Source organism: Notamacropus eugenii, chromosome 6 (assembly GCF_028372415.1).
Source record: "Notamacropus eugenii isolate mMacEug1 chromosome 6, mMacEug1.pri_v2, whole genome shotgun sequence".
Taxonomy (NCBI): domain Eukaryota; kingdom Metazoa; phylum Chordata; class Mammalia; order Diprotodontia; family Macropodidae; genus Notamacropus; species Notamacropus eugenii.
The window spans coordinates 309256602-309279646 of NC_092877.1; the positions used below are offsets into that span (position 1 = coordinate 309256602).

Here is a 23045-nt window from a genome sequence, read left to right on the forward strand (position 1 = left end):
CGTCTTACAACAAATATATATCACATTTATTAGAAACAAAACAAACCAACAAAACCTATTACCAATTAATAGAGTAACAGCTATATCCAGATGGTTTTGGCTTCTTCTATGACAATAACTATTCATTCTTTTTAGCCATATTATTTTGGACCTTTATACCCAGAAAGCAAATGCTATGAATTTTTTCCCCTCTTATATTAATGCTCCTAAATAAAATTAAGTGCTAAACACGTTATAAACTACTTCTTAGGCTAATTTATTAATGGTAAGAACATACATATATTTGCACATTATTTTATTCAAGTTATGTAAGGATTAATATAAACCATGTGCTATTTTAAAGAAGACTTCATTAAAGTACTAAAATGTACACGATATCCATTTTTCTTTAATATTTTTGCATTTACCTCTAGGTATAGGAAACCACACAAAGCCAGGATGATCCATATCAAATTATGTTACAATAGATATCCCCATATACTTTTTTGTGTGTATATGTATGCATATGTATTTCAGTAAGATATTTGCTATTTCAAGATTCTGTTATTTAAATTTAGAATGAAGAATTAATAGTTATACATTGTTTTATGATTTTCAAAAATAGATTCATTATTTTACTTTCTCAATAAAATTTAAATTCTCCATTATTCTCAGAAACACACCTTGCAGATGTGGTTATGATAAATATTATTTTGCTATATTTTAGCTTTTTAGTTGTTTATGTAACCTATATCTATAGAAATTTTACAGAAAAAGAAAATCTCAGAGAAGGGGGTGGTTAATAAATAGTGAAAAAGCATTTATTAAGTACCTGCTGTATTCCAGGCACTTTGCTAAATACTAGGGAAAGAAGAAAAAGCTAAAGGGAGGAAAGAAATGTTATTAAAAGAGTATACACATATATGTATAATTAATTTTACTTTCTGTTCTATTCATTTATGTATCTCTTCTTGCCTATTTCCAATATATATTTTGAGTAGAAAATTAAAAAGTATGTCTCTTCTGTATAATTTCTTTCCTTATTTATTTAATTCAACAAAAATTTGAAAAATGCTTACTGGGTGCAAGGCCCTAGGAAAAAAAAGGAAGAAATTATTAATAACCATATCATAAAATAATATCTGTAACATAAATAATATAACAATAATAAAACAAAAACAATCTTTGTCCTCGTGGAACTTCCATTTAAATGACTAGATTCAGCTTGCATACAGATATAATATTAGGAAAACTGAAGAAGGAGAGAACATTAACAACGTGAGGTTGGGGGAGTACAGCAAGATTTATGGAGAAAAAAGATGGCCCCTTAGTTAAGAAAAGACAAACATTCTGAAAGAGCCTCATATGGAGAAAGTCTATTCTAAGAATTGTGGGAGAATGCTCAGGAAGGACATGGAGAGCTAAATATGGAGAATGACTAGAAGTCCACTTTGGATGGAACACAGATGCTCTAACGAGGAGCAGTGGGAAATAACAGGGGAAAGGTAAATGAAAACCAGATTGTGAAGAGCCTTGATTGCCAGGCTTTGATTATTTTATATTTTATCCTAGAGGTTATGGAAAGTCAACCAAAGGTTTTACAGCTGAGAACTGATATAATCAAAATGATAGTTTAGGAAAATGATTTTCAGACCTGTGTGGGAAACAGATTATAGAGGAGATTCTGTGTGCATACACATGCTTAGAAACTGTAGCCACTACTGCTCATAAAGGTTTTGATCAACTCAACAAGATTTGTCCTTGCCACAATACACTATGAATTCCCAACAAACAACAAGACAACTGTCTATTTATCTTTGGAGAGAGTCAAAGGAGATTCCAGCTAGTCAGGATTTCAGACTTCCTTATTTTCTATTTCTTCTAGGGTGAGAGTGAAAGGCTACTACTGTCCTCCTTACTCCACCCCAAGAACTTCCAATCCTATCAGATGTAACAAACAGTGAGATCAGGCTTCAAGTCTTCTTCTTTCTTTCCTCTAGGGACCAAAAGGATAAATAAATAAGAATTCTTATAACCCTATTCTGAGACTGGAAAAGAAAAGAAATCCTGATTTTAAATACCTTCTTTTAACCAATTATACAAAGCATCTTCCCTTCTGCCTCCTACCCCCAGTCTTTTCTCCAAGAGGATATTGCCGCAAGTTACTAGAAACAGATGAAAAAAGGCAGCCCTAACAAGACTTCCAGATACCAACAGTCTTTGCCACTGTTTTCTGTGATTCTTTATTAAGATGGTGTGAGATTCCTGAATATTAATGAAGTTTGCATTCCCTGGTGACTTGAAGAATACCTAGACACTTAAAAAAATATTTTCCCATTTTAGAGCAAACAAATCACTGAAAAATGATAGGAATGATGCTGAGTAAACAAACAGCAGGTTTTCATTCATTTTCATATTGATGGATTAAACACCTTGGACATTTGTCACACTCATCCTATGCTTTCCCTTTCTGAACCTGCTGTGGAAAACATTTTCAATTGCTTTTCAGCACTGGACAGGTACAAATTGAATCTGGTTTCTGGATCCAGAGCAAGTTTTAATTTATTGAGGATGATTCTCCCACATCACCAAAGTCAGTTCCAATTTTTTGTCATGATTATAGCTATACCTTCCTCCCTCTCCCCCTCAACAACCCCCAGGCCCCTGACCTTCTCATGTTACTGTCTATACAGTTGTGAGAAGGAACTTTGCAGTTGTCCACCCTGAAAGACATGAAATACCTGAGCATCTACTAAGGGGCTTCAATTGAAATGAATATGATTCTTTAGATTGTGTGGTTCTAATGGTTAAAGACATTAAATTAAAAGTTAAAATTAAACTGGAAGACTTCACTCCTTTTTGTTTAATTTTAAAATGGTAGTATGCATACCATGCAGATCTTTGAAGAAGGCAAACCAAAAGAAAAAAAAGCTTCAGTTCCCCAAATTCACAATGTAAGTGGTTGGGAGTTTTCACTTCAGAAAAAATTCAGTTTGTGGTTTCCTTTTTTACCTCTAAATATTGTACCAAATTTGCTGACTATTCCTGATAGCAAAAAAAAAAATAGTTTTCTTTATTCCTTAACAAACTTTTAGGAACAACATAGAATCATTTAATAGAATTTACAAGATCTTTATGATGATTTGACTCTGGGCTTTCCTACCTCTGAGTCATTGCTGGGTCTGTTCCTTAAGCTTCTATGACATCTGTCGCTACCCAGGAAGATGGGCATGGTGAAAGAGCCCTTGTGTAATGAGGAACAATGCTGGGGCATGAGATTTTTAAAAAAGGAGGGTGAAGTAGGAGGTAAAGGAAAAGACAAGAATGGCACCTTGTGTTAAGACATAATGTGTATACTTTCTCTCTGCCTGTCTGGCTGAGGCTTTGATTAACTGTCTCTATACTCAGTCCTACTGGGGCAGAGGTGCAAACTAAAAGACTATAAGAGAAAAGGCAAAAGGGATCAGAAAGTGGCAATGGTGAACATATGAATGTGAAATCAGCCTTAGATGAAAACTTCTTGCCCAACCCATACAACTCTCTGCAAAATATTCTAAATCTCCAAGTCCAAGCTCCAAAAATAAACTGGGCACTTGTTTAGGGCTAGAAGGGAGTTTGTTGGCAAGTTTCAGGCTAGAATTTTGGGAAAACCTGTTCTCTGAAACTGTGCTCATTGTCATCCAGAATTGCTCTCCAGGCCCCCCTGGATGTTGCTGTCTCTGTGAGATAAACAAGAGAACTACAGAACACAAGGGATATGTAAAATAGACAGATACTCTCTAGGATAACATTCTTTTAAGGCAATAAAACTGGCCAAATTACTAGGACAGGAGACAGTAAATTGTCAGTAGACTTGCAGTTTCTGTCTTTAAAAATCTGGGCCCTTGGATCAATAAATGGAGTTGTCCTATCTTCTTCCACCTGTCCGTGTCTTTCTTCATCACCGCTTCATTGAGCCACATGGGGACTCTGGCTACCTGCCACAGGCACTGCCCTACCTGCTTATAAGAAGTTAAAAAAAATCTTTGTAAAAGAGTCCAACCAGCTTCTTTGGGGGAAAGCTGGGGAGAGGTGACCGCTCATGCTTTTCACACTATTGACTACTCTCTCGGATACTTTTTCCTCTCAAGATTTATTTGTCTTCCTCTTCACCTCAATGGGAAGTCATCATCTCTCAGTGTTTAAATAATCATATCTATGGTTAGGATAAGGGTGGCTAGGTGGTACAGTACAAGTATCTGGCTTGGAGTCAGGAAGACTTAAGTTCAAGTCACTTAACACTGTTTGCCTCAGCTTCCTCATCCATAAAATGAGCTGGAGAAGGAAATGGCAATATACTCTAGTATCTTTGCTAAGAAAATCCTAAATGGGGTCATGAAGAGTTGGATGTGATTGAGTCAACAGCAACAAAATGTGTAGGATTTCCAGATCTATATATCCAGCTTGTCATTCCCCTGATGTCCATTTTGTCTACTATTATAAACTATCAAATGGGCTTTTTCTATCACTTTCAATCAATAATCACTCATTAATCTCTCCCTCTGACACTGTCAATTGCCCTCTTCTCCTTGATTCTTCTTTCTAGGTTTTCATGATACAGTTCTTTCCTGGCTCTCTTCTTCTGATTCTTTGAGGAATATTCATTCAGGTCACATCCACTAACTAAAACTGTGTCCTGGGCTCTCTTCTCTTCTCCTCATATACTCTTTTAATAAGTGATTGCATCAACTTCCATGGATTCAATTATCACCTCTATGATGATGATCTTCAATTCTACTTATCCAGACCTAACCTCTCCTGACCTCTAAGTCTTATATCTCCAAATGCCTATTGGATATCTCAAATTGAATGCACCATATATATCTTAAACTCAACATGTCCAAAACTGAACTCATCTTTTCCAAAACCTCTCTTGTCTTCCTGACTTTCCTATTACTATTGATGGTACCACCATTCTCCCAAGTTACTTGGGACCCAAACCTAGATGCAGTCATTGACCCTTCACTTTCATTCTCCATTTTCAATCTAATTCATTTTGTGCAGATTTTACAGTCTTTAGATCTCTCCCATATGCCTCCTTATCTCCTCAAACACTGCCATCACTTTGGTTCAGGCCTCATCACCTCTTACTCAAACTACTGCAATGGACTTCTGGTCATTCTCCCTGTCACAGGACTCACCACTCCAGTCCATTCTTCACTGTACTGTCAAAGTGATCTTCCTAAAGTGCATGTGCCACTGTTTCACCCTTCCACTTCCCAGTGCCATTTGATAAATTTAAGTGACTACCTTTCATCTTTAGAATCAAATATAAAGTCTAATATTTTGATTCAAAGCCTTTCAAAACTTATTTCCCCCTCCACCCCTAGTATTCTTATACTGCATACTACTCTAAATAATAATCTAATAACACTAATCTCTTTGCTGCTCCTCACAAAAGATACTCCATCTAATGACTTCAGGCATTTTCATCAGCTATATCCTTGTATGGAAGAGGAATTCCCTCCTCATCTGTTCCTCTTGGCTTCTCTGACTTCCTTCATGCCCTAATGAAAATCTCACACTCTATAAGGAAGCTTTTCCTGAACCCCTTAATTCTAGTGCTTCACTTTGTTAGTTATTTCCTGTGTATTCTGTGTATAACTAGTTTGTACATAATTGTCTATATTCTGTCTCTTCTATTAGACTGTGAGTTCTTTGATGGCAGGAATTGTCTTTTGCTTTCCTTTTTAATCTCCAGAACTTAGCATAGGTCCTAGTATATAGTAGGTAGTTAATAAATGTTTTCTGAATGACAACTATATGCTAGGAATTATACTAGGTGCTAGAGATTTAAATAAAAATAAGTGAAATCCATGATTTACAAGTAGCTTGATTTCAATTTTGAAATTAATATCATTGTAGACATTTCACAGAATCAGAATCCAAAAGTTGGGAGAGACTGAGAAGTTCTCTTTTCAAATTCATACATAAAAGAAGTATCAACTACAACATACCTGACAAATAGTCACACAGATTTTTCTGAAGACCTTGAATGAAAAGGGATCCACCATCTCTGTAGGTAGTTCTTGCGACTTTGAGATGCTACATGATTTTATTTGTTAGGAAGTTTTTTTATGATTTTTTTGTGAATATCAAGCCCAAATTGAATTCTTTGAAAGTTTCTCTCATCACTTATGGTTCCATTGTCTCAGGACAAATAGAACAAGTCTAATCCTTTTTCACATTCTAGATCTTCAAATATTGGTGAGAGGTGTCACATCTTCCCAACCTTTTCTTCAGATCAAATATTCCTCATTTCCTCAAACAATTCTGATACAATACAGAATTAAGGTCTGTCATTATCCTTTTTCTTTTCCTCTGGAAGCTGGGGGAGGGGTTTATCAGTGGACTTCTTAAATTACAGTATCCATAAATGAACATAAAACCACAGATGAGGTGTGAGAAGAGTAGAGTGTAGGGGAGCCATCACCTTTCATACTGGAATCCATGCTTCTCAATATAGTCCAAGATTGCATTGGCTTCATTAGTTTTTCTATGACACTGCTAACTCATTTTCACCTTGAGGTTCACTAAAATTCCCAAAACTTTTCAAAACAATAGCTCTTCAACTTGAACTTCCCCAGCAGATCCTCTTGAAGCAAATTTTTAAAATACAAGTTCAATATGTTACATATCTTTCTAATAAATTTTACCTTATTTGATTCACCCCAAGATTTAGGCTGTTAAGTTCCCAGTTGATACAACCTCTATCATCCAAGGTGTTAGCTATTTCAACATAGGGTCATTTGTAAATTTGATGAACATGATACTTATACAATCCAAATCATTGATTAAAAAGTGTCAGTAACAGTATAGGGCCAAGCAGAGAGCTCCAGGGCACTTACCTGGAGTACCCTCATTATATTGACTTTGAGCTATTAAAAACTGGTTTTTGAGTTTGGATATATCTCTGTTAATAATCCATTTCTCTCCATCCTTCCACAACAATAGTATGACATATATTATAAAACTATATTTTCATTATATCAGTCATCTACTAGATTAGTAATCCTGCCCCTTCCCCTAACAGAGAGAGAGACAAAGAGAGAGAGAGGAGAGAAAGAAATGATAATAGGTCAGCATATTCTGTTCTTGATGAAATCAATTCAGGTCCTACGAAATCACTTCTTCCTTTTCTAGATTTTCACCAACCATCTCTTTAATGGTCTGTTCTAGAATATTCAAAGAAATTAAAGGTAAGTTCACTGTTCTATAGCTTAAGGATTCTGTTTTCTTCTTTGAAAATTAGTACATTTATTCTTCTCCAATTCTGTGTTATCTCCCATTTTCCATGATCTTTCAAAAATCACTGGCAGTGATTTAGTAATCATTTTTCCCATGAAAGTTTTTTAAGACCATAGTGGTGTACTTCATCTGATCCAGGTCACATGAATTCATCAAGGGCAGCTAGGTGCTCTCTTACTATCTCTTTGTCTCACTTTTTATTGAAATGTCTTCTTTAAAAACTTACCTTTAGGAGGAGCCAAGAGGATAGATTAGGAAGATACTCAACTGATCTTCCCCAACATTCCCCTCCAAACAACTTTAAAATAATGAATCAAATAAAATTTTGCAGCAGAAGAGCCAATAAAAAGTAAGGGTAAGATATTTTTCTAGCCTAAGAAAACTTAAGAAATTGACTGCTAAAGTCTGTGACACCAGGATAGAAGGCTGTCAAGACCCTCCACATAGAACAACAACCATACCAACAGCAGCTTTCTGAGCTCTTAGCCCAGAGATGATAAGAGGATCAAACAACTAGTCAGAGAGAAATTACAGGGGAAGTTATTACAAATTGGTATCATCAGTACTGATTGGCAATTCTATTGCCCATATACAGTTTGAGGTCACAGTTCCAGGGTGGAGAGAAGAGCTAAGGATTGGTCACAAGATAGAGGTCCTGGTCTTAGTTCCAAGACACAAGAATCACTAGAGCTTGTGACTGCAAGAGATCAGGGACCCTTCTTGGGTAAAGACTGGAGCTCAGACAAAAAGAACAGTGGTCATACCTCTCCCAGGATTATACTACCTTGGAAACATCAAAAACTTGTAGATCTCTTGTAGATCTTGTAGAGCTAACTCTAAAACCAGCAGTAAAAACAAAAACAAAAAACCAAGAAGTTTGAAATAGTGCCTCACAGCCCCAAATGAGCAAAGGCCAACCTTAACATAAAGTGCAGTGCCAAGACGTAGGCTGGAAAAGTGAGCAAACAATAATAACAGCCAAAAAGAATAGTATGTGACCATAAAAAGCTACTACAATGGCAGGGAAGACCAAGACATAAACTCAGAAGAAGACAACAATGTGAAAAGAGCTACAAATCAAACCTCAAAAAATGCTAATTGAACCCCAGAAGAATTCCTGAGAGTTAAACAAAGAGATGAGTGGTAGAGGAGAAATTGGGAAAAAAAAATGAGAGTGATGCAAGAAAATTACTATAACAGAATTAATAGCTTGGTAAAAGAGACACAAAAATAGTGAAGAAAATAATACCTTAAAAACAATGCATCTAGATGTAAAAGAAGCACAAAAGTTAAATGAAGGAAAGAACTCCTCAAGATATAAAATATACCAAACAAGAGGTACAAAAATTCAATGAAGAAAAGAACTTATTAAAAGGAAAAATTGGCCAAATTGGAGGCAGGGAGAAGATACACAATATCACTGAGGGAAATAATTCCTTAAAAAATAAAATTTGACAAGTGGGAGGTAATAACTACATAAGACATAAAAAAAAACCAATAAAACAATATAAAAGGAATGAAAAAAAGAAGAAAATGTAAAATATCTCATTGGAAAATCAACTGATCTGGACAATACACTGAAAAGAAATAATTTAAGAATTATTGAACTACATAAAAGCCAAGATCAACAAAAGAGTCTAAATATCTTATTTCAAGAAATTATCAAGTAAAACTTCCACAGTATCTTAGATCCAGAGGGTAAAACAGAAAATCAAACAATTTACTGATACCTCCTGAAAGAGATACCCAAATGAAAAATCTGAGGTATTATAATCAAATTTCAGAGATTCCCGGGGGTCAAGGAGAAAATACTTCCAGGAAACATGAACAAACTTTTTAATTATTGTGGAGCCACCACAAAGATCACACAAAATTTAGCAGTTTCCACATTTAATGAATGAAGTGTTTGGAATATCATAGTCCAGAAGGCAAAGGAACTGGAATAACAACGAAGAAATAGGCTTAATTAGCATAACTGGGTGCAATCTTTTCAGGGAAAATGATTCTTTAATAAAATAGAAAACTTTCAAGAAATCCTGAGGAAAAAACCAATGCTGAATAGAAAATCTGACATTCAAATACAAGACTTAAGAGAAAAATAAAAATATAAACGTGAAAGAGTAATCATAAGAGATTAATAAAATTAAACTTTTGTTTTACATTCTTGAAGGGAAGATGATTCATGTAACTCATAACAATTTTATCATTTTTAGGGCTGCTAAAAGGAACTTACATAGATAGGTGGCATTGAAGTGAGCCAACAATGTTGGAATGATTTTAGAAAAAAGACTTGACAAAGATATATTAGGAGTTGGAAGAGGTAGATTGGGGATATTTTTTCTCACATAAAAGAGGTGCTTCAGGAAGAACTTTGAACCTTACTCTCATTGGAATTGGGTTCAAAGAGGGAAGAATATATCTACATACTCAATTATGTATAGAAATGTATCTTACTCTATAATGAAATAGGAGGAAAAAGGGATAGCAAAAAAGGAGAGGATGATAAAATGGAGGGCAGATTAAAAGAAGCAGTAGTTAGAAGCAAAATAAACTTTTGTAGGAAGACAGGATTAAAAAGAGAGAGAAGAAACAGAACATAATCAGAAGAAGGGAAATACACAGTTAGTAACTATATCTATGAATGTGAATGGGGTGAACTTACAAATGCAAGCAGAAAACAATGGATTAGAAACCAGAATCCAACAATATGCTATTTACAAGAGACACACTTGAAACAGAAAGACAAAAACAGTTAAAATAAAGGGCTAGAGCAAAATCTAATATCCATTAATCTTCAGATGAAGCAAAAAAGGGCTGGAAAACATAATCTCATACAATACAAGGGCAAAAATGGACCTAATTAAAAGAGATAATCAGATAAAACTACATTCTGATATGTCAAAAATTTACACAACACATTTTTACCTGATATATACCTCAGATCTCAAATATATACTGAGTATAGAACTGAGTCAAATTTATAAAAATAAGAGCCATTATCTAATTGGCAAATTATCAAAGGATATAAACAGATATTTTATTTAGAAATAAAAGCTAACTAGAGTAATGTAAAAAAAAATGTTCTGAATCACAGTTGATTAGAGAAATGCAATTTAAAACAATTCTGAAGTACCACCTCACACTATCAGAAATGGTAAATGCTGGAGGAGATGAAGGAAAAATAGGCAGGCTTTTGAACTGCCAGTGGCATCATGAACTGGTCCAAGCATTCTGGAGAAAAAATTGGAACAATGCTCAAAAAGCTATAAAATTGTGCATACCTTTCCATCTAGCAATACCACCACTAGATCTGTAACCCAAAAGATCAAAGAAAAAGAAAATGGACTTAAATATACAAAAATATTTATAATACCTCCTTTTGTGGTGGCAAAGAATTGGAAATCAAGGGAGAGCTCATTAACTGGGGAATGGTTGAAAATGTTGTGGCGTATGATGGCGATCGAGTACTACAGTGCTATAAAAATGATGGAAGGGGTGGTTTCTAAAACAAAAAAAACAGCATGGCAAGACCTATCCAAAGAGATGCCATGTGAAGTGAGAAGAAATGAAGATCATAATGTACAGTAATGGCAATGTTGTAATGAGGATCAACTGTGAAAGACTTGGCTACTCTGATTAATCCAATGATCCAAGATATTTTCAAATGACTAATAATGAGAAAAAAATGCAATCTACTTCCAGAGAGAGAACTGATGAACTCTGAAGGTGAACTGAAGTATAATTTTCTCTCTTTATTTTTCTTGTTTTTTAAAAATTTGGTTAATATGGACATTTATTTTGAATGATTTCACATGAATAATTGATATCATACTGCTTGCTTTCTTGATGAGTGGAGAAGGGTGTGGGAGGAAGAGAATTTGTAACAAAATTTAGAAAAAGGAAATAACCTTTAAATATTAAAAAAAATCTTACCTTTAAAAAACCAACTCAAAATAATAAAAAATTTTCAAATATGTTTGTAAGCATGATACTAGAGTACATTTTTTTTCTATTTCCAGGCACATGTCCCTTAAAGGATTTTCAGAAGAGTTTAGTACTCTCTTCTCAGCATGTAACCAGTTATTTAGCTAGATGAATTCGAAAAAAAAAATACTCACTGTGTCTCTTTTTGTGTGTGCATGTATCTAATGAACATATTATTGAACAGAAACACAAGCATTAAAATAGAGATGGCGCATATCTAGGGCAAGATAGCAAACTGAATGAAGCATTCTCTTAATACAAATGAAGGTCTTCTACTATAAACAAGTGACTATAAGACATACCTCACTGGTTGTGCCATGCTTAATCTATCTAGCCTAGACCTCTGATTCTTGCTTAGGCATGATTGAATATTTTGTGGCTAGATAGGAAAGGTATTTTAAAAAAAAAATACAGGCATTCCTGGCTTCTTTTTGTCCTGGTCAAATGCGTGAACTTCAATTTTCCTCAGTCCCCATGAATTAGATCACAAGATGAATTACACCCACTTTTATCCATCTAATGATGGCTTAAAGTCACAGAACGTATCAACATAATTTTGAGAGTAAGATTTAAATAGGTGACAACCAGAAGATATTGCTACATTGTGATATTCTCATTGAATTAAATATTCAGAAGTTTTTAAGTGCTTGCAATAAATCAATTTAGTAGCTTACCTATAATTTCTTAGACTTATCTTAAACAGAATGAGCAGTGTAGTCTCCTACTATAAATATCACCTCACCATCAGTTAGTTTAAATAATGAGATACCACTGATGAATGAAAATATAACCTGAAGTCATTTGATTTTTCTAAATGGGCACCAGTACAGTTTCATTATTTATGCATATGATGCCATTCAGGGCATATAACGTGCCAGGAAGTAAAGATACTTAACAGCTATTTAAAGAATAAAGCTTTGAGAAACATTTGGCAAGTTAATTTTTAAAGGACTATTGACCATGACATCCACTTTGCATTTGCAATTTTTGCACCTGCAATTATTTGCATGCAAAAAATTGCAGCCACAGTTGTCTAATTGTAGGCACATCCATCCAAATCTGCCCCCAAATGGAGATCAACACAAAAGGGATACCATCTGTGATAGTTCAACAAACCCCTCAGACCTCTATAGCTTCAAAACCTGAGACACTGGTGGGCATCTTTCCCTCTTGGCTCAGGGTTGAGACCTCACTCCTGCTTGATGTCATTCAAGCATTCCAAGCCAGTCTGATTATTTGGAAAGCCACAGTCCAATCTTTTCATTCAGCCAATCTGCCTTCTCAGTCAGTTATTTAAAAAACGGGGTGGGGGGGATTTTTCTAAATCCCTAACCTTTCCTTCAGGAGCCAAAGAGTTATAGAAACAGATGATTTTGTCTTCTCCTATAGAATGAATGGGTTCAGTTTCTAGTTCACTTCAATATTTCAAAACAGTGATTCATTACATGTATGTGTTTATATATATACATATATGTCTACACATATGTGAATATGTGTTTGTATGTATAAGCATCTATACATATAATCCTCAGCAAACTTGAATTGTCTATATAAAGCTGAAACCTCAATACAAACTTCTGTTCAAAGGTGTCATGAAAATCATTATTTTGCTTTTTAAAAGTTCTAAGCCTTTATTTGAAATATATTTACATACGTATAAATATGTATGTATATATGTGTGCATACATGCAATATCAACTGTCACTTCTGATCAAATGTGTTCATTTATTTTCCTATTACAATATTAAAACCAGTCAAAATATATAATGATTGTCCCCTGGCAGATGATGTCTTATAAAAAGTCATAATTTCCTGCTTGTAATACCATCACTATTACAATAAATAATTATAAAACCACAGAAGAACAGTTATGATTTCAGATGGGTGATATATAATAGCAGATGAAAAATATAAAACCCAGATTATCCCTTGACAAAGATGCTGTTTTTATACAAATGTCAGTAATAATAAATGTGGGGAGAACATGATCCATTTTATAAAGACAGAATTGAATTCAGATAGAACATTTTTTTTCTCAAAGGTTTTGATGAGAATTGAGATTTTTTTAAAGGCATATAACACAGTCAAAGGTGATATGAAGTAGAACTGAAATGAAATTCAGGGACTACTTGTAATGGTAATTTAAGGTTAATGATAGGTGGGAGGGAGAGTTAAAGATCTTCCCTGCTCACTAATAGGTCTCAAATATCTTTTGTTAATTTCTATTGAGGCACTGGGTCAGAAGGTCCTGCCCTTCAGATCTGAAAAGCCTATAAATACTCCAAGGTGTGGTATTACTTTTGGGCTTATTCACTGGAAGTGATTGTTTGGCCAGAGGAGACTCTAGGAAGCTGCTAAGGAGCCCCCCAGCTTTGAAAACCCCAAATGTTGGTGCTTCTCTCTCTGGTAACTATGTATGTGTGGCCAGACAGTTGTCTGGCTGTTGATCTGTGATGTATGTATTGCTTATGGTCAGACAGTTGGGAGCCCTGTCTATTGATCTTCATTTCTCTCTATTTTCTCTGAAGTTCAGGGTGCTCACTTTTCCCCCTGAACTAGGTGAATGATACATATGCTTGATTAAAGTGATTGTTGACCCCCTCAAAAGCTGCTTTCTTTTTAGAAATGTAGATCTAAGAACCTGTACAGCAAGCCCTCCTGTGTATGACAGGGTCCTTGCTGTTACACTACTTTAAGGGTGAAAAAATAAGACAAGTTATGGGGCCAGCCATTGGAACCTGTGAGTCCTATATAACGATGGGGAATCATCAGCAAGGTGCCCTTTCTGTGAGATTTGAAATGCTTTCACAATTTTTTAATGAGCCAGATAGTCAACAAGCATTTATTAAAAGCTACACATGTGTTAGGTACTATGCTAAGCTCTTGGGATACACAGAATAGCAAAGGCATGATCCTTACCCTCATAACGCTTCCGTTTTGGTTGTTTTGTTTTGTGAATAGAAGTCTAAGAACAAGTTTTCCATCTAAGATAAGCAGTACTTTGTAATATTATCTAAAGGAAGTCATTCCCATTCACTATTCTATTTCTCGCTTACACAACCCAGACAAGAAGTTGAAGTCATATACTTCAGTAATAAACAGCAGGGCAGAAAACAGCAGAAGGAAGGGATTTAGCCTTTGGAAGAAGTAATTATATGTGGGTAGGGAGAAATGAGGGAGGAGGGGAGGAAGAAAGAATTCATGAATATCATGGGACCATCGGGGCAGGGGGAGTTGGAACCACAGGTAAAACATATATAGTTAGGGAACATCACTTTGTGGTTCCTATTTATTATTTCTCAAGGAATATTTTAAAAATTCAATACCTTTTTTTCCAAGTACTATGAAAAATTGTAGGTTTCAACTGTTTTATTTTGCAAAACAATTCTGATGAAATAGAAAAGATGATAATACTTACATCCTGAGCTACCATTGGTTGAAACCAGTGTAAAATTAGAAGGCCATGGATTGCGAACAATATCTTGCCAATGAATGGTGTCTGCATAACAGAGAAATTTGTTCTGGTCAACGTATACGCCTCCATTTAAGATTTCTGTAGAAATGAAAAACAAGGATTTTATATTAATTTGTGGAATTTGGGGGAAAAGATTGGGGAAATACTATAGCATGGCTGGCACTAGTTCAAAGCTGATATAACCACACAACACTCTTTTATATTAAATAGAAATTGCATGACTGCCCTTAAATGTAAAACTTCAAAGGCCCAGGAACTTGTAATCATTGGAAAACTAAAAATAAAATCTAATTACAGAATAGTTAAATGACTTTTGATGATTTCATCAGGTGGAGTCAATGGCTCCATCAGCTGTTTCTAACAGGAACAGAAAGAAAAATGCATTGAAAGTCCATAATGACACAGTTCATTAGTTTGGATTCAGACCTGTTAAGGGTCAAATGACCTAGATACAGGGATAGAGAACCTGGAGCCTCAAGGTCTCATGTGGTCCTTTGACTGAATCTAAACATCACAGAACAAATCCCCTTAATAAAAGGATTTGTTCTGTAAAACCTGGACTCAGTCAAAATACTGCACCCAAGGACCTAGAAGCCACATGTGGCCTCAAGTCCCCAGATTCCCTACCCCTGGAGAACCTGATAGCTCATATGGCAAAAGTCTACCTTGGTTGGCTTTTATAAACAATATTAAGGGCACTGCTCATAAAAGCTCTGTAATTCACCAATGATAATTATTTAGAAGATCAGGTAACCACCCTGCTCTTTTCTGAACACTAAGAAAACATATCCCCTATTTTCTCTAAATAAAATGTATCCTAATTCATATAATGAAAAGAGAAACATATTGGCAGAAAGATCAGAAGTAATACATATAATAGGTGTGTGACCTTGGGAAAGTCTCTTCATCCCAAGTTTCTTGTCTGTAAAATGGGGGTGAATAATAATTCCACTGTCTACTTCATTAGGGTACCATAGAGAAGGTACTTTCTAGTTCTAAATAAATGCGAATTACTTGTAGTGTTTACAATACAAAAACTGTATTTTATTTTTAATTTAATCACATTTTAATCTTATTTTCTAACATGAAAACACTTTGTGTAATATTGATTATGCTTAAAGAATAGGAAAAAAAGACTTTTTTTTAAAAAAGGTCTATTGAAGATGATGCTAGAATGTATGTAGAAAACACTTTTAAGTCAACATATAAATGATAAAAAAGTAGTTATCCGCTTGATAGGAATGGGAAGGTAAAACAATCGAAAATGCCTTAAAATTAGTAATGAAGGGAGGGAGTTGATGGAGGTTTTGTCTTCTTATAATCTGTCTGACCTTGGATAAGTTTTCTTTTCCCTTTACAGCAATCTCATTTCTAAAATATTGGTTAGTTAAAAGTTTCTCCAAATAAATCTTTTTCTCTAAACATGCCATCTTTCAGAATGCAAATACTCCAGAATAGGTCATCTACATAAACATTAGTATCCTATTATGGATGACTTTACTAAAGAGCTTTTCTCCTTAACCTGAAGGATTTCAGGCAGCACTGGGATTCTGGGGTTGTCAGGAACTATGAAAATAGAAGGACCTAGCTTTACCTAAGATCTCTCAGACCCCCAAAATATACAGATCCCTGAGCATTCATATTCCTATAATATATAGCAACAGCTGAGCTTTGCATCAAGTTAGTAAGAATTATTGATACAGTAATATCACCAGAGGCAGAACAGCTACATCCCCAAGTAAACTCAACCACTTACCCTAAATACTCCATAGCCCTACACATGTTCCCTTCCTTGAATCAAGATTTTGGTATCGTGAGCACAGAAGTCAAACTTGGCTTGTTTCTCTTTTTTCTCCAAGGCCAGCCTTAGTGGAACTAATTTGATGCTTTATGGTCAATGGCAAACTCTCTCCCAAACAGTTCTCAGTCATATAGTCATCACACATTTGAAGCTGCTAAGGGAGTATTCTCTCATGATATAGGGCAAAGAGATGGATATTATCACAGTAATAAGAGCCCACATTTATGTAAACTTTAAAGGTTAACAAAATATTTCATATATGTTATCTCACCATTTTTAAGCTCTTTCCAACAACTCTACGTTATCATTTCCATTTTACAAAAGTAGAATCTGAGGATGGAAGAGGTTAAACAGCTTGTCAAAGTTCACATAGCTAGCAAGTAGGTGAGGTAGGATTTCATAACAGGCCTTCACATCTGTAGGCAGCATAGCACAGTAAAGAGAACCTTGCAGTTTGGTGTCAGATAACCTGAGTTTGAACCCAAGCTTTTCAACTACATTACCGGTTTGATGCCTTGGGCCTCAATACCTTCATAGGTTAAATTAGAGTAGTGGACTAGATAGCCTGGGAGATTCCCCCCCTCCCAAGCTTTATGATTCTCTGACTTAGTTTCCAAAGTATAAATTACTACAAATCTTTCCAGGGACTGGGTACATTTTCTAAATTGGTCTTTGAAGAGGGCATAGATATAGGACTTGGAATGACATTCTGACATAACTTAGAACCTCATCCGTTTCCCCGCATGACTTTAATCACAAAACCCTTACTGAAGTTCAAGGAAGATGCAAGATTTTGGAAATGGAGCCTTACATCAATATTTCAGACTCAGTTTTGATGTAAAAACTGTAAAAGTTCATGCAAGACATCTTGGGATGCTCTCCTACACTCCCTATTATGATGAAAAATAAAAATTTGACTTCTCTGAATAAAATGAAAGGTGATGTTTTTCTTTTTCAGTTTCTATATTAAAGTAGATTCCCTCCGCCCTCAAATTATGTGATGGAAAAAGCTCTGTAGTTGTGGCATTTAAAATTTATAAAAGTTACACTCAGTTAAAATTAACAACATAGAGTAAATATATAATTTGAACACAGATATGTATTAAAAATAAAAGATGCTCCAGAAAAAAACCAGTGTCTATGGTATTGTCCACAACTGTCTATCTAAAAGTACTTAAAATCAGATTATATTTGTATGAAATAATCTTACAAAAGCCCTTTTGCTACAGCCTATGAATCAGGCTAGGAATGATATTTAATTCCTGGAAATAGGTAATTCAAAAGCTAAACTTTTACATGGAAAGAGCTTAAAAATTATATAATAAGAAATGGAGCATAATCTTAGTTGATAAAAATTTAAATGATGAAGACAATGGTGATATTTTTACGATGCCCAGGATACTAAATCTAGCATCTGTTAGCAGTTCTCATATGGGGGATATATAATCTTTTGCACATAACTATGGGAAATTCATGATTATTTTTTGTTTATTTGTTTTCTTCTTTTCCCCGTTTGTCTCTCTCCTACAGACTAACTCCTCTAATCTGTATATGTATTACAAACTACTAAAAAAACCTGATGGTATAAAAATGTAGATTCTCTTTAATATTATAGTGGAGTTGCCAAGTGTTCATTGTGTTCTTTAAATCAGCTTGTACTTCTGAATATCTGCCAAAGGAATATTTTTTTATTGTATCCAATCATTTACTTTTGACAATGGTCGATATGAATTTTAGTCACCAATGAAAAGCCCAGTTTTATTTTTTTAATCTACTGAAAACATATTTTTACAGGGGGTAGAGATACCTGTCTCTCCCCTTCAGAACATGTAAAGTGATTCTCTGACTTTCTTGTCCATTTACTTAGTAGTGAAGACCTGTTTAGAGGCTTGTAAGCTGAAACTGAGAGTGTATATAAGAGGTCACAGTGGAGAAACAGTTTCTTTCCTTCTTTCTGGCCATGAGTTGTAAGGATAAGTTTTCACTTTGGAAGGTCAGTGGAGTAGGTCTCCTTTTCCCCCATCAAATCCCGCATGGCAAGCTTGTTTCTGGAATGGGCTACCTCCTGTTTCATCAGCTTTCCTTTTGTATTAGGCCTTCTGAGAATTTGAAAGGTCCTAAAACTGGATGCAACAGCAGCACGTGTTGTTGGCTGAGACCAATGAGAAACACAGTTGTCCTTACACTTGGTGGCAAGCAAGAAGAAAAGAGAGTATGAGATTTTCTATTGAACTTCTTGCACACACTCAGTTCCATTCAGCAAACAGCGAAATGATATTTTATTCCCTACTGTGTAAGCTCATAAAATGCAGTCAGAGAACACCTGTATATGTCCTGAAATAGAGAACGAGATACTTCCATTCTGTGTCAAAGGAAACTTAGACAAACAATGTCACCAAAAATCCATGTGGGTCCCCTACATGTTCTCCCAAGAATAAAATCTCATTGGCCAGTGCCTTATCTCACGTGATCCCAGAGCTTGTTTTGCACATACCCAAGTCATATAGCTTGGAGATTCCTTGTTTCTCAGAGAAGATAGTAAGTGGAAGTAAACTCCTGCAATTACCAGGACAGCTAGAAAAGGTTGCGTCTTCAAAACTGGTAGGATGGGAAAATCTTGATCTTTTACTGCTCATTCCCATTTAGATCATAAAGGGTGAAAGTCTGACTTTACCCAAAGTGTGGGTTCCAAGAACTGAACAAGTAAAGGAGGGAGGTAGTTTCTTTCTCCTCTCTCCTTTTAGATCCTGTACCCCATGAAATGAGTTTAAGGTTTGTGTTTTGTTTGTTTTTGTCCTTCTTTTTCTGTTTCATGAGACTGGCGATGGCAACTTAGGAACCAGGATCACAGACTTCCACATACAATGGAAGCAGCCATCTCCAGTAGGGAAACCCAAAGAAGTCCGAGTCCCTAGGACTTCAGACCACTGAGGGGTTTAGGGTCTGGTGTTTAGACCTGGAACTTCAAACTGTGATATGTATCAGAACTGAGCAAAGTGAATCTGATCTTCTTCCCCTCCCCAGAGTATGAGGTGGTACAAAGGGGGATTATGAAGAATATGTTGGGAAGTATGTTTATATATTTGTTATTATAACTTCTAAACAACTAATCTCTGTGAAAGCTAATCTATTAAGTGGTTAAGTGGAATTGGGGTGAAGAGGACTTCACCCCTACAACTGGAAGAATGCCATCTATAGGGGGTGAATGTATTGACAGAGAACCTAGAAATACTCCAATAATAATTCACTATTTTGGAAGTGATATTTTACATATGTGATATCAAAATGCAAGTATGACTGTTATTGGACTTCTCATATGTTAACTCTTTCATTCCTAGAGACAAATTCGAACTAGTTTTGCAATGCAGCACGGGTAAATTTTCATGAGACTACAAATAATTTAAGAAACAGCAAATCTAAAGTAGAAAAAAATCAGCTCTTCCTCCCCCAGATGTCAAGGACCTCAAGGAAATGAATGTCTGGGGCTCTATGATATTATTTCTTGATGTAGATACATAAGCTCTTAGTTTTCACTGATTTAATTTTTTTTTTTGCATCATTGACTCTCTTGACAATTTGGTGAATTTCATGGACTCCTCTGCATAAGATTTAATGACACATCAAATAAAATACATGGGCTTATAAAAATCAATTATACTAAAATACAGTTATCTATCTATATGCGTGTATATATAGTGTCTACACACACACAAAGATGTATGTGTGTATGTGTAGCAGCAAGCACCTCAGCATACATAAGAGGGCCTGCTGTACAGATTCTTAGACCTGCTTTTCTAAAAGGAAAGCAACTTTTGAGGGGTCAAGAATCTACTTTAATTACACAATACATATATGACAGATCAACAGACAGATCCAACTATCTTGATCATTACTTACATACAAAGTTACCACAGAGAGAAGTACCAGTACCTGTGTTTTCAAGGAGGGGTGGGGGGGGCGGAGAGCATGGCTACCCAGAGTCTCACCAGGCACCCACACCTTCTTCCAAGCCCCCACAGCAAAACTTCACCTCAGAGTACATATATACTTTTCAGAACAGCAGGGCAAGACCCTTATGATCCAGTGCCACATTAGCAACTAACAAAAGGTATGGGCCTTCCTACAAACAATCCTCCCCAAGATAAGGCCCATTAATGGGTGGGGAAGATCTTTCATTAACATAAATCTTATTAACATTAGAGTGCCTCTGTGTGTGTGTGGGTGTGTGTGTGTGTGTGTGTGTGTGTTTTGTGTAAAGTTCACAAAACTCAGGTTAAGACCTCCTAGAAAGAAAGAGAAGTAGCCTCCAAAATATTGGATTTGAATGACAATAGAAAGCCTCCTTTGTACCTAAACTGATATGATTCACTCTTCCTGTGGCCTGAAAATATATCCATTTGAGTGACTGATGGATGGGTCTAGAAATATGAGGGCTCAAAGCAATGTACAAATCTAAGAATCCACTTAAATTGTTAAATAAGTGAAGTTACATGCGTAGCTATTACCCAAAGTTCTGATGAACCATACTCATGGTATTAATTCATATTTGATTTATACCACAGAAATCACAGCATATAAAAGTCAAAATATTTAGCTAATATTAGCAAAATATTTAGTCTAGAGACCTGCTGATCATATGGAACTTACATTACCCTCTGTAACCTACAAAATTTGTCTTTAGGAACATTTCTAAGAAGTTGGCTTGCATAATAGAATGGCACAGTCTATATCATGCTTCATGTTTAAATATTATTTTACAAAAGGAGTTACAAAGAAGATATTACCAAGTATCTTTCTTTTTTTTTATTTCTTTTATTTTTTATTTTTATTTTTTATTTTTATTTATTTTTTATTTAACTTTTAACATTTATTTTCACAAAATTTTGGGTTACAAATTTTCTCCCCTTTTCTCCCCTCCCCCCAAACCCAAGCATTCTAATTGCCCCTGTGACCAATCTGCTCTCTCTTCTATCCTCCCTCTCTGCCCTTGTCTCCGTCTTCTCTTTTGTCCTGTAGGGCCAGATAGCTTTCTTTACCCCTTAACCTGTATTTCTTATTTCCTAGTGGTAAGAACATTACAGTTGATCCTAACACTTTGAGTTCCAACTTCTTTAGCTCCCTCCCTCTCTAACCCTTCCCTTTGGAAGACAAGCAATTCAATATAGGCCAAATCTGTGTAGTTTTGCAAATGATTTCCATACTAGTTGTGCTGTATAAGACTAACTATATTTCCCTCCATCCTATCCTGTCCCCCATTACTTCTATTCTCTTATGATCCTTTCCCTCCCCATGAGTGTCGACCTCGGATTGCATTCTCCTCCCCATGCCCTCCCCTCTATCCTCCCCCCCACCCTGCTTGTGCCCTTGTCGTCCACTCTCCTGTATTGTGAGATAGGTTTTCCTATCAAAATGAGTGTGCATTTTGTTCTTTCCTTTAGTGGAATGTGATGAGAGTAGACCTCATGTTTTTCTCTCGCCTCCCCTCTTTATCCCTCCACTAATAAGTCTTTTGCTTGCCTCTTTTATGAGAGATAATTTGCCCCATTCAATTTCTCCCTTTCTCCTCCCAATATTTCTCTCTCACTGCTTGATTTCATTTTTTTTTTAAGATATGATCCCATCCTCTTCAATTCACTCTGTGCACTCTGTCTCTATGTATGTGTGCATGTGTGCATTTGTGTGTGTGTGTACTCCCACCCAGTACCCAGATACTGAAATGTTTCAAGAGTTACAAATATTGTCTTTCCATGTAGGAATGTAAACAGTTCAACTTTAGTAAGTCCCTTATGACTTCTCTTTGCTGTTCACCTTTTCATGGTTCTCTTCATTCTTGTGTTTGAAAGTCAAATTTTCTTTTCAGCTCTGGTCTTTTCATCAAGAAAATTTGAAAATCCTCTATTTCATTGAAAGACCATTTTTTCTCCTGAAGTATTATACTCCGTTTTGCTGGGTAGGTGATTCTTGGTTTTAGTCCTAGTTCCTTTGACTTCTGGAATATCCTATTCCATTCCCTTCGATCCCTCAATGTAGAGGCTGCTAGATCTTGTGTTATTCTGATTGTATTTCCACAATATTTGAATTGTTTCTTTCTAGCTGCTTGCAATATTTTCTCTTTCACCTGGGAATTCTGGAATTTGGCCACAATGTTCCTAGGAGTTTCTCTTTTTGGATCTCTTTCATGCGGTGTTCTGTGGATTCCTTGAATATTTATTTTGCCCTCTGGTTCTAGAATCTCAGGGCAGTTTTCCTTGATAATTTCATGGAAGATGATGTCTAGGCTCTTCTTTTGATCATGGTTTTCAGGTAGTCCCAGAATTTTTACATTGTCTCTCCTGAATCTATTTTCCAGGTCAGTTGTTTTTCCAATAAGATATTTCACATTATCTTCCATTTTTCCAATCTTCTCGCTATGTTCTGTGATATCTGTCTTTCTCACAAAGTCCTTAGCGTCCATCTGTGCCATTCTAGTTTTGAAAGAACTATTTTCTTCAGTGAGCTTTTGAATCTCCTTTTCCATTT

At 35.5% G+C, this 23045-nt stretch overlaps 1 protein-coding gene across 1 annotated transcript in view; it reads right to left on the reverse strand.

The window, feature by feature from the left end:
• The window catches only part of ERBB4 (erb-b2 receptor tyrosine kinase 4), a 1360303-nt gene that overhangs the window by 435694 nt on the left and 901564 nt on the right, over window positions 1-23045 (reverse strand). The window contains exon 4 of the mRNA XM_072617476.1: window positions 14669-14803. Coding sequence (XP_072473577.1) covers window positions 14669-14803 — 135 coding nt within the window. The remainder of the gene's footprint in view (window positions 1-14668; window positions 14804-23045) is intronic.